The following is a 17,282-nucleotide window of genomic DNA, read 5'->3' on the forward strand; positions in this document are numbered from 1 at the left end:
TAATATATTACCTCTAGTCAAACTAATTGCTACAAATATTTTAATGACAATAACAGCTACCTCAACTAAGACTTTTTTTTTTATAAATAGTAAAATGAGACTAATTTTCAACAATTTAAAAAACGTAGCATTCTAAAAAAAAATATAAAATATATTTATATGGCTCTACCATACCTGGAACCCAGAATGTATAAGGAAAAATATTGCCTAGGCCTACACATACCACATTTAAAAAAAAAAAACCAGTTCTTTTCTACTGCAGGAAATTGGGTCTCTATGTCTATCCACCTGATTCCACTACCTTGTGTATAGGATCTTTAGGTCCTAGCTCAGCATGTAGAATCCAGAAGAGTCAGATTTGAACCCACAGAACTTATAATGGAGAGAAAGGGATCAAGGATTTTGAAAAGGACGAGAAAGCATCAAAAAGATGTTTCTCGAGAAAAAAAAAAGGGTAAAAGATGAGTGTATGTAACAAAATAAGTAGTAAATGTCTAGCTCAGAACTACAAAAAGGGATTAAATAGGAAGCACATGAAGTTGATAAGGGGAAAACTACCAAATAAAGTAATAATAGTAGTTCTGAATGTTATAGGAAGAAAAGAAATATCAAGTAGAAAATGTATGGGTTAGGCATAAGAAATAAAAAGGAAGAAGCCCTTGTTACATTCTGTTAAGGCACATACAATGTTAGTAACAAATATTTGTTATGAACCACAAAAGAAAACTCTGCATCTTTTGAACCAATACATGAAAACAGACATCAAACTGAATACATAATTTCAGAAGAAATATTAAGGAATATGTTAAAAGAGATACATAGTTTGCTTGGGGCTGAAATTAATAACGAACTCATACTTCTGGTAAAAAAACGCAAGTAGTATTAAAGAGGTAAAAGGAATCAATTAATGGAATCTGGTAATGTGAATGATCACAAAGGCAGTAGCAAGCTAAAATTACTTAGGCACTTAAGCGGAAATAAACTTCAGAGCTAACAACTGGCTTCATAAAGGTAAGAAAAATAAAGAAACTACGGATTACCAGGGACAATTCAAAATATGGAAGACCAAAGAAAGAACATGAACTGGAGGGATGAAGGCAAGGAATTTGACAAAGATTGAATTAATAGGAATAACATAACAAAGGGGCCTTCAGGTAAATGTTCACACATCGAAAGTTTAAAAGAAATTGATGGTAAGATCTAAATAACAAAAAAGTAAAAACAGTAACGTACATTAAATTGAAGAGGCAAAGAAAAGAGTAGAGGCAAATATATGAAAAGGAAGAGATATTTAAGCGATGAAAGGAGTATATGAACCAATTATATCAGTCTAATATGAAGCCATACATCCAGTCCATAGAAAATCATCAGAATGAAGTATATGATGAAGTAGGAGCAATAATCATAAAATAGGAAGTTACACAAGCAATAAAAAATGTGAAGAATGAAAAATCTAACAGAATACATGAGTTTCCAATAGGGACAATCTGATTATCTGTCTTTATGAAGAATTGCATGAAATGAAATTTTTTTTTAAATGTGATCCAAACAGTGAAATGTGGCTAAATGACTTTCTTCAAACAATTATGATTCCAATTCTCAAAACGTAAGGTACTGTAAAGTGTCAAGACTACAGGTAATTAGTTTACTTTTTTTCAGCAAACATCATTCTTCAAATTCTGAACAGAAATAAAGCAAATGGTAACAGAAGAACATGAATTCGGAAGGAAGACATTATAGATGCGACTGAGCTAATAATTATTGACAAATATACATAGAAAGAAGTATAAGAAGAAATCTATGTTTTATAGATATGGAAAGGTCACTCACTATGTCAACGGACTAAACTAAAGGAATTATTAAAAACTGAGAAGACAAAGAATAATCAAAGAATTACTCTTCTATCTTCTCAGCTGAATCAGAAAATGGATATAATCATAAAGGGTACTCAAACTGGGCCCTAGAAAGAGGTGTAAAGTGCGAATGCTGCCTTTACCACCAAGCTTGTTTAATATAAATGTTGACAATATTATCAAAAATGGCCTAAAAGAAGCTGTTGCAATTAGAGTGGGAGGAAGGAAAATAAATGTAACAAAGTTTGCAGATAATAATGTTTTTACTTTTAGGTGATGAAGCAAAAGACATTCAACAAATAATTTGAAAATTTTACACTATGGCAGAATATGGCAACTAAAATCACTTCTACCATATTAAGCTATGGACTTAGTAAATATTTGTGAATTTCACTGAATATAGTGAATATGAAACAATACATATAGATAATGAAGACCAACCTGGCTCATTTAACAAATAAGGAAAACCAGTAGGTGGTAGATAAACACACTTTGCATCCACTCTAATATCAAGTTCCTAACAGTTAGTTATACATATATGCAGTTAATTAATAATTAATAAAATACAAAAAGATAGATATTTCATTATATCTTAGTATTCAAGGAAATAAAAAATTCATTTCTGAAATTTTTTAGATGTTTCCATTACATCAAGTACTTTAATTGATTTATCATGTCTTTAGTACAGAACTTAATATCATATAGCTGGTTGCTACATGATATTTTCTTGTTAGATTTGTCTTTGTACGTGTGCTTTTAGAATGTACGACCTATAAAATGCTTCTATAAATTTACAAATTAATTTGATGATAAACCCATCAGAGAAAAATTATACCTACTACAATATCTTGTGTACTGAAGTCAATAAATAAAAAAAATAATTTTTGCTTTTGTATTCTCTACAGCAGTGGTTCTCAACCTTGTGCCCATGAGCACATGTGCGTCTACAAAAGTGTTGAAATAATGAAAAAAATTAAAGAAAATAAATAAAAAGTTACTTTATATTTTAAAATCTTGCTAGTGAGAAATTTGCTAAACTGGCTACATTGACCATCTATTATAATAATGCCTCCATCAAAGTCTTTGTTGTATTAGTAGTACGGTATTAGTTGTCACTGCATGCTGTTGTAATCTCATACTGTTGTCATGACATGCTATTGATGTGTTGTGTTTTTTTGAAGTTATACTTCTTTTACGCGATTAGGGATAAGATGAGAGTGAAATTTTAACATACGCATGCACACCATCACACAAAAAACATAAATATAATGAAGTAAGCCATTAAACAAAGTTCAGTTTATATATACTTTATCTAAGTTCTCTCTTAAGAGGCCAAAGTGATTAATATTTTATATTGTGAATATTGTTGTTCATATAACCTTATTTATTTACTCTTAATAATTCTGTACATAAACATCAATAAGTGTTTCAAGATTTGAAGTATTATTAATTGTTAGTAAATTAATAATTATTAATTTAATAATAATAATACATTTTATAATTACTATATATTCTGAAAATAACAGACATCTGCTAATAGTTTGAAATAATTTAACAAAACTTAAATTATTAATATAAAAAAAGGAAAAATATGTACATAAAAATTTCTAAAATATCTAAAACTAAAATTTTTTAATTAATTTAACATTCATCTTTATTTTATTTATTTAAAAATGTAATATATTATCGTACGTTTGCTACTTGCACAGTCATTTATTATTATATTTCTATTTTTTTGTTTCTTAATTTAAAAGTTTTTAATATATAATTTTGTTTTTATTTTAGTCTTTGAGATTGCTAAAATTAATGATGAAACTTTTTAGTCATACCAAACAAGTACAACTTCAAACAAGCACACATAAGTACACGCACCCTTTTTTTTACATCAACATTTCACTCCAAAATGAGTAATCGAAGTAAAGAACAACTAACCCATCATTTTAACAAAAATTGAGAAGAAGACTACTTTGTTATCGAAAATAAGGAGAAATGTATTTGCTTAATAAGCAACAGTGTTGTGAAGTAGTAAAAAAACATAACATCGAACGTCATTACAAAACCAATCACAGTTCTTTAGAAAGTGATCTAATTAAGGAAGCATTTCTCATTGGAGCCAATTCGTTATTTGAAGGATTTTGTGATAAGCAAAAATTTATTTCAGCAATACAAGATTTATTGTTATCAAACAATACAAGTACAAGAAAAATCCAAGTGATTTCAACAAATTGACAAAGTAAACTGAAAAATAATTTGGAAGAATGCAAATATTCTCATTACAATTAGACGAATCAATAGATATATCAGACACAGCACAATTGGCAGTAATGAGAAGAATGGTATTAAGTGATATTAGTGTGAAATAACTATTAATACAAGAGCGAACAAGGGTGAAGATATTTATAAAATCTTTAAAAATTACTCAACAGAAATTAATATGTCTTTGTATAAGTTATCAGCAATTATAAATGATGGTGCACCAGCAATGGTGGGTGGCAATAATGGGTTTATTTCCCATTGCGAGAAAGATGAATTCTTTCTGAATATCATGTGTTATTACTGCATCATACATCAAGAATCATTATGTACCAATATACTACCCTTCAAACATGTTGTGAATGTTATTGTTAAAACAATTTAAAAAATTCAGGCAAATCCTTTATCACACAGATTGTTTAAAGCCCTTGTCAAAAAGGATGAATTTTCCAAAGCTGACCTTATCATCCATACAGATACAAGATGGTTAAGAAAAGGCAAAACACTTGCCAGATTTTTTTATCTTTTGGATGAGATAAATAAAATTTCTTATTTTAAAAAATCAAACGTTTCCACAATTAGATAACCTACAATGGACTTAGCTTTTTTTAACAGACATACATGAAAAATTGAACAGTTTAACCCTGGATATCCAGAGAAAAAATAAAAATTTAGCTGAAATGATTAGCTCTGTAAAAGCATTCAAAGCCAAAATACAGGTTTGGATAAATAATTTGTCAAAAAATTCTCTTGTACACTTTCCAAGGATGAAAAAATGATAGTGAAAATAATTTTCACCTAACATTATTTATCCCTCATCTTAAAAAACTTTCAGAACAGTTTGAAAGTAGATTTCAGCAATTTACCATTATCAAACCCGTGGCTACATTTTTTGTAAATCCTTTTAGTGCACAAGTAGACATTACTGAAACTGCTAAATCTATAGCATAACTTCTTCAAGAAGAAACATAAAAAATTGAAGAAGAGATTTTAGCTTTTCAAAATGACATAATATTAAAATCTCACAATACAGATGAAACTTTTTGGAATTTAGTTGACCATAAAAAGCATCTTTTGAAAAAAGAGGAGCCTACAAAATCAAATCCTGTTTTGGTTCCACATATTTGTGCAAATTTTTATTTTCCACCCCATGAATATCATAAAATCAAAATCATATCTCAGCTTACTAATGCCAACCTTGATGATTGGTTACGATTAGGGTTATCATCTTACACTCCCAAGTGTGAGAAATTAGCAAATGAAATGCGACATCAAAGATCGCACTAATTCAACTTTTACAATAACTATTATGTTATAGTAAATACATGTTACAATATGTATATTATAAAGGATATAATAATACTTTTTATTTATTTATTTTTTAATCCGAATGCGCCCGCCACTATTTTTTGTAATCTCAAATTAACCTGCGCCACGAAAAGGTTGATAATCCCTTCTCTACAGTAATGTAGATAGGGAGAAAGAATACCTTACTAAAGAAAAAAAAAGTAGCAGAAATAAAATTCTACAAGTATCCAGTATAATTAATTTCAAAAAATATATGAAATAAACTAGGCCCATTACGTTATATCGTTCTTATATATATATATATATATATACATATGAAGCAGTCACAGCCTTGTTCTTCTGGATGATTATATGAAACATTCTGTAAAAAAGAAAAAACTATATAAGCAGATAAAATAAAAATAAATAAATCAAGTACCTTATATCGCGGCATTTACTGGAAAGAATAGACAGCTACCATAGTTACCATTTCAAGTAACATCACCCAAAACTCCTGCCATTAATCTGAAAACATTAAGATTGTCATTAAAATTAAAACAAACAAACATTATTTTAGACCTAATACCAATAATATAATAATAAATACAACTGTATATTTTAATAAGTATCAAGGAATAAAGATAATCAGAAAGTAGAGCATTTTACAGTAAGATAAAGCTTTTTAAAAACAACAAACTAGAGCAACAAAAAATAAAAATATTAAGTTTGATAAGTTGATAGAAAACTGGGCGAGATTTGAGAGGAAAGTGCAGTGAAGAGTAGAGACTAAGGACAAATGCTAAACTTGAGATCTTAATTAATGTGAGAAGCATAGTGAAATTTACAAAACTTAAAAGAATTAAATGGATGGAGCACGTGTATAGAACGGACAATACAAGAATGTCAAAGATAATAATACAGTGAAAAAAAAGGCAGAACAATGAGGTGGTAGAAGTTTTCAAGAGATGGATGAGGATCTAATGTTGATGAGGTACAGAGGATGGAGAAGATTTTTTATTAATGGAAATTGAAAGACGAAGCTTTGTTGCTCACACAAATATAGTTTTGTTGTGTTAGCGCTATAGCACTATCATAAAGAAAAAAAAATATGTTTAATATAATACCAATAATAATTTTTTTTTTGAGTAATTCAATTCATAAAACTTTAACTACCTGATATCAAAGTTAGATAGTACAAGAGAACAGGCCACCCAGGTGTATAATTCGTCTGTCTCATAATACAACCAAATGTTGAAGGTGACCTGACACTAACTAGACTTAACTAACTTATGAATGCGGCATTACCATTCTAGTATATACCAGATATAAATACAGTATATTCCATAGGAAAAGGAGGAATGATGTGGTACTGCCTATTTTTACTGAACTAAATATTCCCTTACACATCAGCACGTCAACCAAACACTGAAATGCTAATGATATTCAATACAAGTGTTCTTTATTCTGTTCACCACATGCAATTAGCTACATAATAAATATCATTACACACAAAAAAAAGTAACTTACTGCCTGTTATAATTCAAAGGATTTATACACATCACAACCATAAGAAAAGCTGGAATAAACAGTGGAAAGTATTAAAATTAATTTGCATCTTCCTGTCAAAAAAAAAAAATGTATTATATACACTTCCTCTGTTCAGTAAGTAAGTGTCCAATTCTAATGACTAGAATTTCCTTCCTCAACCTGCCGGATTAGTCTAGTGGTAAAACTCATCATCACAAAATTGGCTGATTTTCAAAGTCGAGAGTTCTAAGGTTGGAGTCCTTGTAAAGATAGTTGTTGATTTTATATGTATTTGAATGCTAGACTGTGGATACCGATGTTCTTTGGTAGTTTGGCTTCAATTACCAACACGTTTCAGAAGTGGTCGGCCTGAGTCCGTTCAAGACTACACATATACCAGTACATTTACAATTACACGCCAGAATGCACATAGATGCCTTTTGGTTGTTTGGAGGTTACTGTTGACATCAGTGCGAAAAAACCACTATGTTTCTTAAAGGTCGTCCCGCTGTGATCTGTCACCCACAGGTTGTGATGGACAGCCTTCCGATTAGGTATGTTACCGTTCAGAAGTATCTGGGTGTCATCCTTATGAGAGGCTTCAATTCAAGGAGAACCTCCAGTTTGTTGCAAAGAAGGCCATCAATGCCTTCTTTGGTGTCTATAGAGTCATCCAGCCCAATTGGGGTTGAATTATTGTACCATGCGTATTCTTTACAAAGGTGTATGTGAGGCCATAATGTTGTACGCTGCATCCATCTGGGCTCATAGTTTGCAATTCCAATGTTATACGAGCTTTCTTTTGCAAGCCCAGCATCTTCTATTGTTAGCTGTTGTCAGTGGTTACAGAACTACATCGTACAGAACTACATCGGGAGAGACAATCTCTGTGATTGCAGGCATTAAACCCATTGGCATTCGCTACGGAACGAAGAAAGCAGTACATTTCTAATAAGAAAGACCTTCTTACTTGTGGACATATGTGAGAAATTGAAGACCAAGGTTTTGATTCTTGGCAAGCTAGGTGGAACGATTCTTCTAATGGTTGATACACGCATGGTATCTTTCGAAATGTTAGGGAGCTGTGAGCAATTAGTTGGGTTTCCCCAATCAGTATACAATTCAATTCCTTTCAGGACATGGTGCCTTTAGGAATAGTTTGGTTAGGTTGACTCTGGCTTGTGTCCAGACTGTAGGGTCGATGACACTGTGGTTCATGTCCTTTATGTTTGTCCCCATATGAGGCTGAACGTACCAGACTTGTTAGGGAACTCAAGAGAGTGGACTCCTTCTTTGATATACATGTCAAGTGGAAGACTCACAGAGAATGGACTATTGTGACTGGCTTCCTCCGATTCCTCGCCCTGAGCAGGACAGCTGAAGGGGTATAGTAGAATAGTACCTCGAGTGGCTAGGGACTGCCTGGGCAGTTTATTGGATGGAGGTAAATGTATTGGCGTTAAGCCACAGTTAGACAGAAATTATGGTGATTATTTGAATGTTAGCTATCGGCGGAACGGCATCTGCACTGCAGAGGTCATGAGTTACCATGCAGCTGTGAGGTGTAGCACCGTTTTGACGAAGGCAGTTTGAACGAGCACACTACACTATCGGCGGGATGGTGACTGCACTGCCTAGGGCATGGATCCCATGCAGCCATGAGGTATCTCACAGCTAATCGACGATAGTTGAAAGAAAGTAAATGTCACGCGGGACTCTGCGATGGAGCTGAGTGGGAGTAGGAGGTCTGTTCGCCTCTTCCTTGTAGACCAGACCAAAGTCCGTAAATTAGCCTAAGTCAGGGATATGAACTGAAGTTGAGTTCACTAAGGCAACTAGGACTAAATTTCGTTGTTGCCAACATTTTTGGTGGTATGTTGTTTTTTGCCTCGAATTTCGAGACATTTACAAGAAATTGGGTAAATGAAAGTAGAACTAGGCGCTAGGTTCATGCTTCTGCAAACTCGGTTAGCTAGTTCAGAGGGCAACAATGTAGAACATTCAAGATGTCCGGGCAAAGCCTACAGCAAAGGCAAAAGCTGAGTTTAAAAAATCACCGATGTAAATGTCTACCAACAACACATTTACATCGGTGGCATCCGAACGAGGCCTGGCTTATTACTATGAGATGTAAAAAGTTAGAGGGAGAAAGACGACTGCCGTTAAGGCCCATCAGAGCTAGGAAAGGGTGGTGTTGAATTGAAAATTCAACACTTACGCAAGTGTTGAATTTCATTACGTATAAGCATTCACAGGGTTGATAATAAGTGTACAAGTTGACAGTGGAAATTGTACTAAAACTGGCCAGAAGCAGGAATGTAATACATATTACAACAGTATGATTACAAAAGAAAAAAGAGCATGTACAACAAATGCTCACTAATTAAAAACAATGTTGGTGCTACACATATGAAATAGAAAGCAAAGAATCCTACTGACAGAAAAACTATTATTTTTAATAATCAACTGAAACAAATATATTTTAAAATAATGCTTTTTAGCTTTCATTGTAACTGCTTTCAATTGCTTTTAAATCATCTCCAAAGATGAATACATAGACAGATAGGTAACACAGGTATGAAATCCTGATTGATTCACATTAATAAATTTAAAACAACTAGATAAATGCTTTATACAGTACAGTATTGTATAGGTTAAATGGATCATAATGTTAAATGCATTTCCACAATTAAAAATTATACACTAATTACTTTGCAGAAAATTAGATGGCACAAAAGAAAACTGTTGCAAATAACATTTTTTTATTTTTTATATGATCAGGAGTGGACATAAAATCCCACAATTACTAAAAATGAGCAAAAAAACTTGTTTAATCACTACATCATGCAGATTCCACTTAATGTAAAGTTAACAGAATAACAAAACACTTAAAAACAAATCTCAAAATCATAATTCAATCTAAAATCATTTGACTAACAAAAATGAAAGCTAGAAGTATCAAACATTAATATGTTACTACAAACTGTCCTTCATAAAAAAAAAAATACATTATTCAAGAAGGCATTAATCTTTCCTTTTTCGTTTCAAGCAACACTAAAAAATATTAAATCAGTTCACATACAAACAAATTGGAAATTTTTTATTCATTACGTATTTTTCTACTATCCAAAATAAATGTTGATTTATACCACACATTATATCTCTAACTGCTACCATTAGTCTCAAATGATCAATCTAGGCTTTTGAATGTAACTGACAATCAATCACCAGGAAATATTACAAAGAACAGGAAATAATACTATTCCCAATTATATAATTAATAGAGAGTGTAAAGTAATAAAAAAGACACACACACAGCACAATGCTAGTTACTGAAATTATAAATTATTTATTATTTTTAAAGACAAATAATAAGTATAAGAAACAAAATACATTTTTATATAAAGAAAGGATCAAGTACATTTGAAAAAGCTTCAAGCACTTTTGGGCAAAATGAAAACAAGATTAATAAGAACCCCAAAGGAAAATTTGAATACATATTTTCTAACTTTTAAACAACAAAAAATTGAATAATTTACACATAAATTAAATACATTCTATAAGTTAGTCAAATTTATTCAACAAAAAATTAAATAATTTACAGATATGTTAAATAAATTTTAGAAGTTAGTAAAATTTATTGATAATTATGTTGAAATGTAGTAATTTTTGAAGAATATTTTGTTAAAAAAACCCAACTTCTAAATATTAGAAAATGTTTCCATAAGTTTTTTTGGAATTAATTGACCCAAAATGAGCTCGAGAAACCCTTCTACCCGAAATGAGCTCAAGTACCCATTCAACGCGAAATGAGCTCAAAAACCCTCCCGACCTGAAATGAGCTCATATACCCACCTGACCCGAAATGAGCTCAAATACCCTCCTGACCTGAAATAGAGCTCAATACCCTTTCGACCCGAAATGGGCTCAAATACCCCTCCATCCCAAATGTGCTCAAATGAGATCAAATCCCCCTAGTAAACTATAGTAAATAGGCACTGCTATTTATGGCATCTGTTCTTAAGCGATAAGGAAACTCCTTTAATAATTGGTAAAATAAACAATTTCTTTATTATTCATTAAAAATGCTGTTTTTTTTCAAATTCAGAGGTTCAAGCAATTTAAATAATATTTTTACATTTTACTGTAACACAGTATATCAAAATTTTATTTCAGTTTATTAGAGGAGTAACTGATAAAAACTATTATTTTCATTTTATTTTGTTTTTATCAAACTTTTAATACATATTTTAAAAATAATTTTTATGAATTCATAATAAATTCTATTTCAGATACTTAAATGTACTGTTTTAGCTGTTTATGATTACACCTTCAATCTCTTGCATATCATCGACTGAATCCCTACCATTTCCAAGCAATGAGTAGTAGATATGTTACATTATTAGAGTAATGTCTTTAAAAAAAAAAAAAACTTGTTTCATTTTAAGACAGGTAAGTTTGTGCGTTGTTACACGATTGTAAACCTGAAAATCACAAGTCACTCGCTTATAAAATTGACTTCTCAGTCCTTGTGATATTCTAGTAGCATGCTAACCAAACACACTGAAATGCAGATTATATTCAATCCTACAATTGGCACCTTCACTCAATCCAACACATAAGGTGCAATGAAAAATAACAAAAATTTTAATTTACATCATAAATATTTTTTTTTTTTTTTTTGCGACACTTGCCAGTATTCCTTCCAATCCTAAAAACAATTATGAAAAGCATTTTTTGGTATGTTCTTAAAAGTTCATTTGGCAATTTTTTTTTTATTTCATATATTGTTGCATTTTGGTATGACCATACAACCTAGTGGTAAGAATTCAAAATGAACCCTATAGTAATAAAAAAAAAACTGGTAAGTAAAATCTTAATTTTCAATCAAACTTGGAATGCTTTTTCAGATTTGATTCTTAAAGAAGCTTCCACTGGGATTATTGGATCTTCTTTTCAATGTCACAACCATATACCCAAATTTCATCAACTGTTATGACACATTTGTGATTCTGAGTCACAGCAATGTCAGGGGATGACAATTGTTCTGCAATGTTTTTGTTGAAAATTCAACAGTTTTAGAACAAATTTTACTTCTTCACACACACCATAAGAGATTCTCACCTCTCCAACAACTTTTCTAATAATGATTTGACAATTGATGATAGTTAATAAGGATATTTTGAGAACAATTAGATATTTTGTTAATTTTTTCATCAGTGTAGATGTGTTATGACATCGAACCCTTTCGTCATTTTCAAACTCTTTATAACCTTCTTGAAAATAATGTTCACCCCTGTAAATCCTTGGAGTCAAATAACAACTTCTTAAAAGCCTTTTCTAACACCTTTACCACTTCTTTGTACTTCATTTTTAATGAAAAATTTAATGTAAACCTTTTGTTTTGCCACTTTTAAACAAAATAAATTGCCACTTATAATAAAATACTTTCTAATTACTTGAGTGGTTTGAATACATGTCTAATAAGACTGAAAACAGCGATTACATTATAGACATTCCTGTCATCACATTCAAAAAGACGCAGGCATACAGTGAAAAAGATTAAGTAACCAGAATTCTATTTTTTTATTTTTTTTACACAACATATAATGGATGATGATGATTTACAAGCACCAAAGCAATAAGTAAGATTATAAATAGTGCAACACAACTAATTAATGCACCCCTTTCTATAGGCTGCAATGTATAGATACAATGGATAATTACCACTCATTCATCACAATATTTCTACCAGTCCTGACAATGAGATTTGTTTGATAAGTATGTTCTCGTACCACTCTAGGTGCTCATTGAGAAAGCGTTAGAAATTTTCAAATCCTAAGATGGGTAAAAAAGACTTAAAGTTTAAAGGATTTTCAAATCCTAAAGATGGATAAAAAAGGAAGATAACTCTTACATGAATTATTAAGATTACAACTAACAGGCATTTATTTGGTCAATAGTCAATGGCAACAAGCACAAAATTTGATGTAGTCTCTTAGTTATTTTTCAGGAAAATCACAGCTGAAAAGTCATACAGATGAATGCCACATGAGCTATTTCACTTTAATCATTGAAGTGGCTTAGCCAAAAATTCATCTCAAAACAAATTTATTTAAATTTTAAGGGATTTACAGACTGGTCTGATAAATGCAACACATCGTAAGACTAGATCCACCATTTACGAAGATGACTAATTCATCAATTATAAATTTTAATAAATTAATTCAGAAAATCTAAATTGAAGTAATTTTTTTTTTCATATGATATTAAAATTTAAAAATAAGGTAATTTCCATCACTACACCATTAATTGAGAAATGAAGAAGTAAGTTGTGGCTAATAATCAACAATACTTACAAATACAAAAAAAAAAAAAACGAAATTAATGGTGAATCCAACAATATAATGAATAATGTAAGATATTATCTTAATAAATATGTGGTAATGATACAGAATAGTAAAGTGATGTAAAAAAAAAAAATTGAAAGAGAGAAAAGAAACAAATATCACCAATAAGGCAGCTGTGTTAAAATAATACAGCTGAATAGCACTTACGCAACAAGAACTCGGAAGAGAAAGATGTAAACCATAAATTAAAGCACGTAACCATATGGTTACATGCTTTAAAGTCAACTTTGAAGGTCAATGAGTATGATAACAGCAAAAAACTTACCTTCAATAAGCAAAAATCAAACTTCAGTATATCACTGATTAAAATTTGTAAAATATACAAATGATTGCACCATTGAATACACACAGTGTAAATAATTCATTGTTTCCTGCTTAAGAGAGGGTACATTAATTTGTTGTTTTATAAAGTCTGTGATGGATGCAAAGCATCTGGGGGTACTAGAGTTTCCATTTAAAGAAAAGCCTCTTTTGGGTATAATCATGTTTATTAGATGACGAATCAATGTGGAGTATGGAGTGCAGGTACCCGATCTAGAGCTGAATATTACTTGCATTTCTGTGGCTTAGAATTCTGATCAAAAATGGTATATTTGGCTCACAACTTCAATCCTCGTGTATCTTAGAAAGCCTAGCAAGAACACCTTATATTTTTGATATTGGTTATGCCATTATCAAAAAGAGCCTTGTTCACATCAGGTCACCTAACCTTACAGTTATGGTACTTAATAGACATTATTGATTCTACACTGCATTTATTACTTAAAAATCAGTTTAAACAGATAAACAAATACTGATCAAAATAGTCCAGTAATTAAATTATAGATGATTTTAAAGGCAAATAAAACGCTATTTTACAATTATTTTAAACACTAATATAAATATACTATTGTAATTTTTCAAAAAGGTTACTTTTTACAATGTAGCTGAAAGTTTCTTAAATGACCAACAGTCATATTTAAAAAAACAGAAAAATTGATCAACACACAACTGCATCCCTCTGTTTATTATAAGAAAAAGGTTTTTTTCTACATGAATAAACTCACAGATAATTTAATACTTATTACATATGACCATATGAATAATAAAAATTAACATATTTGTGCATTTCAGCTTCAGGACAAACATCTTGGAAATGGACAGTCAAATTTTTCATTAAGTATGTAAAAAAATTGAGTCTGTTAAGTTTAATTTTATGCTAACTTCCTTCAGATATTTTACTTTATCTGAACTTACCTGAAAGGTTTTGGATGAATAAAAAACCTTTTTTAGAAGTCAAATTCCAAAAGCCTTACTTTAGTTTATAACAAAATCCGTAACTCAATAATCATTTTAAATTTTGAAGAACTATTTGTCATAATATTTTAAATGAATCTGCTGAATCTAGAATGATTTTTTAAGACTACAAGTCACATAGAAATGGGACAAATGTTGGCTTCATTTTTCTTTTATTTAGATTCACAGGGAAAACTTTCACTGCCTAAATTTTTTATTAAAGGCAACTGACAAACATAAAATTTTACAAAATTATAAATTTGGAAAATCTGCCATTCAATTTTTTAGATATGACATATGTGCAAAAGAACTACTTTTCTTGACCTACTGATATAAAATTTCACAAACTTCTATTTTATGAAAATCTGCCATTTCATTTTGTAGATATATGATATATGTAAAAACATAACTAATTTTCCTGACCATAAACCACTGACTTAAGAAAAAGTCAGCAGTTTCACATTTTGTGTTTCTTTTAAAACTTAGTGACTTTATATATATAACATATTGTTTAGATTTAATTTAGTAAGCATTTGATGCTGTTGGTATTAATACAATTGTATAAATTAAATTTCCGTTTACCAACAATTTAAAAAATGTAAATCCTAGTACTTTTAGAATAAAATTAATTTGTACATCAATAACACAGTAACGTAATTTTTGTAAGATGTTTGCAACTATTATGATAATAGTCAAACACCTCAATTTTATTCTTGACAACCGACTATTATAACATAACAGTTTAATTTAAAAACGATTATTGATTTGAATTTAAATTAACATCTTTTATAAAATCCCTTAAGATAGAGTAACAGCTCCAAGAGTACTAAAATTTACACTTTTTAAATTGTTGGTACGTGGAAATGTAATTTATACAATATAACATATTGTTTTTCATGGAAAAGGAGCAACTGTCTGTTACTTTATAAGATCAGTTCCAATCATCCTTATACCTACAACAGATGTAAAGCACCTGAAATACAACCAAAACTAGTTAAACCTACTTTATCTGAAAGTAAATATTTCACTACAGAACCAGTCTTTTTTTGCGGTAAACAGTGTAAGTAGATTACTTGCAGCTGAATATCAACTGAATCTCTGAGAACTCCGATTATTTATGCAAAATGGTATTTAGCAGTTCAATGAAGTTCCAGAAAACCATTTCATCACTTTCCTCAGTAAACTTTTCATAAGAAATTGTTTTTTCTGAGAGAGGTTGTACCAAAAGTGTGTACCTCAAGTAAGGTCATTTATAACCTTTTTGGTTAAACAACTAGCAAAAAATACATAGCATATTAAAGTAAAAAAACTGAAATACAACAGTAAAGAACTAGTATAATCTATTATTTGGGATTCTCAACAGTCAACCATTACATTTACGCTGATTTTTAAATAATTTTAGAAAACCCTGCCAGCTATTATAATTATTATTATTCTAACTAAATTAAAGCTTCTAAAAGAAAAATCATTAGACTAACTGAGGTAAATAGGTGACAAGAAAGACTCACATAAGAGCGTGGTGTTTTAGAGTTTTTCCTTTTTACCTAGTTTTGATGATTTAAATTCTTTTCCAAAATACTATTCTATGGGTCAGAAAATGAAATTAAAAAAAAGGGTAAGTAAAACAATTTTTCCATATTTGCATGCAGTAAATATGTATTTAGCCAATGTAGATAAAAATGAGTTAGGCACACGAATTTATAAGATATGGATAAATTAAAAATATGCAACCCAGCAAATAATTGAGCAACTATTTAAAAAAAAAGTCATATTAGAAAACTACTATGTGAAATTTACAGTGTCTATTAAAATTACAACTCTCTAAGCTAATAAACAAATTATATTACAAATATAATACCACATTCTTATCAGTCATTACTAGTTAGTTGAATATTCATCACTTTTTTCATCCTATTATACACATTGATTATGATATTAATTAAACTTATTTATTTAATGAAACTAACAAAGTCAGGCTGATATCCAATTAAAATTGCCTTCGTTTCCAGGAGAGATGAATTTTGTAGATATGAAAAATGCCAAGACTGATTTTTGAACCCAAAATCTTCTATATGAAAGAAAAAGACACTTCCACTCCATCACAAAGTTCAGGAAAGTAATAATGAATTATCGAAACAATAACAACACAATATTAAAGCCATCATTATAATACCCAATATATTTATTGAACAGTGCAGCAATGCACAGTAAAAATTTTAAATGATGTGCTTTCAAATAATAGATCTTCAGAAATAGTTTTTCCATAAAAGCGTTCACTATTTAGTATCACCCTCTTCACATTATTATTGTGTTAATTAAAAGCGAGTCCTTTTAATTAACACTAAATTGTGATTTGGAAGAAATATTTACATATAATTGAAACAAAGTCATTTATTCTGTTTAATAATCTTAAACCCTAATATTACATAAAAGAACGGTAACAGAACAAAGAAAAATTTTTGTTTAAATTAACATGGAAATAAGATTAAGATAAACCAAATAAACAAAAAAGTTTGAAATCTTAAATTAAAATAGAATACAATGGCTGCAATATAGTAAAAATACCATATTTAATAAAATTATAGTACCATTATTTAAAACAATTGTTAAATAAAGTACAGCTTACTGGAGCAATAGTTTTCCAAAATTACAACTTATTTTCACACAAAATTGCAAA

The 17,282-nt window shown here is 30.0% G+C and overlaps 1 protein-coding gene across 4 annotated transcripts in view; it reads right to left on the bottom strand.

Moving 5' to 3' along the window:
- ERR (estrogen-related receptor) overlaps positions 1-17,282 on the bottom strand; it is a 280,760-nt gene that overhangs the window by 262,470 nt on the left and 1,008 nt on the right. For all 4 annotated transcript variants that reach the window (XM_075366814.1, XM_075366811.1, XM_075366808.1 and 1 more), the window contains exon 2: positions 5,833-5,918. In XM_075366814.1, the coding sequence (XP_075222929.1) occupies positions 5,833-5,847 (15 nt within the window). In that variant the 5' untranslated portion in view covers positions 5,848-5,918. The remainder of the gene's footprint in view (positions 1-5,832; positions 5,919-17,282) is intronic.

The sequence above is a fragment of the Lycorma delicatula genome, chromosome 5 (assembly GCF_047948215.1).
Source record: "Lycorma delicatula isolate Av1 chromosome 5, ASM4794821v1, whole genome shotgun sequence".
Taxonomy (NCBI): domain Eukaryota; kingdom Metazoa; phylum Arthropoda; class Insecta; order Hemiptera; family Fulgoridae; genus Lycorma; species Lycorma delicatula.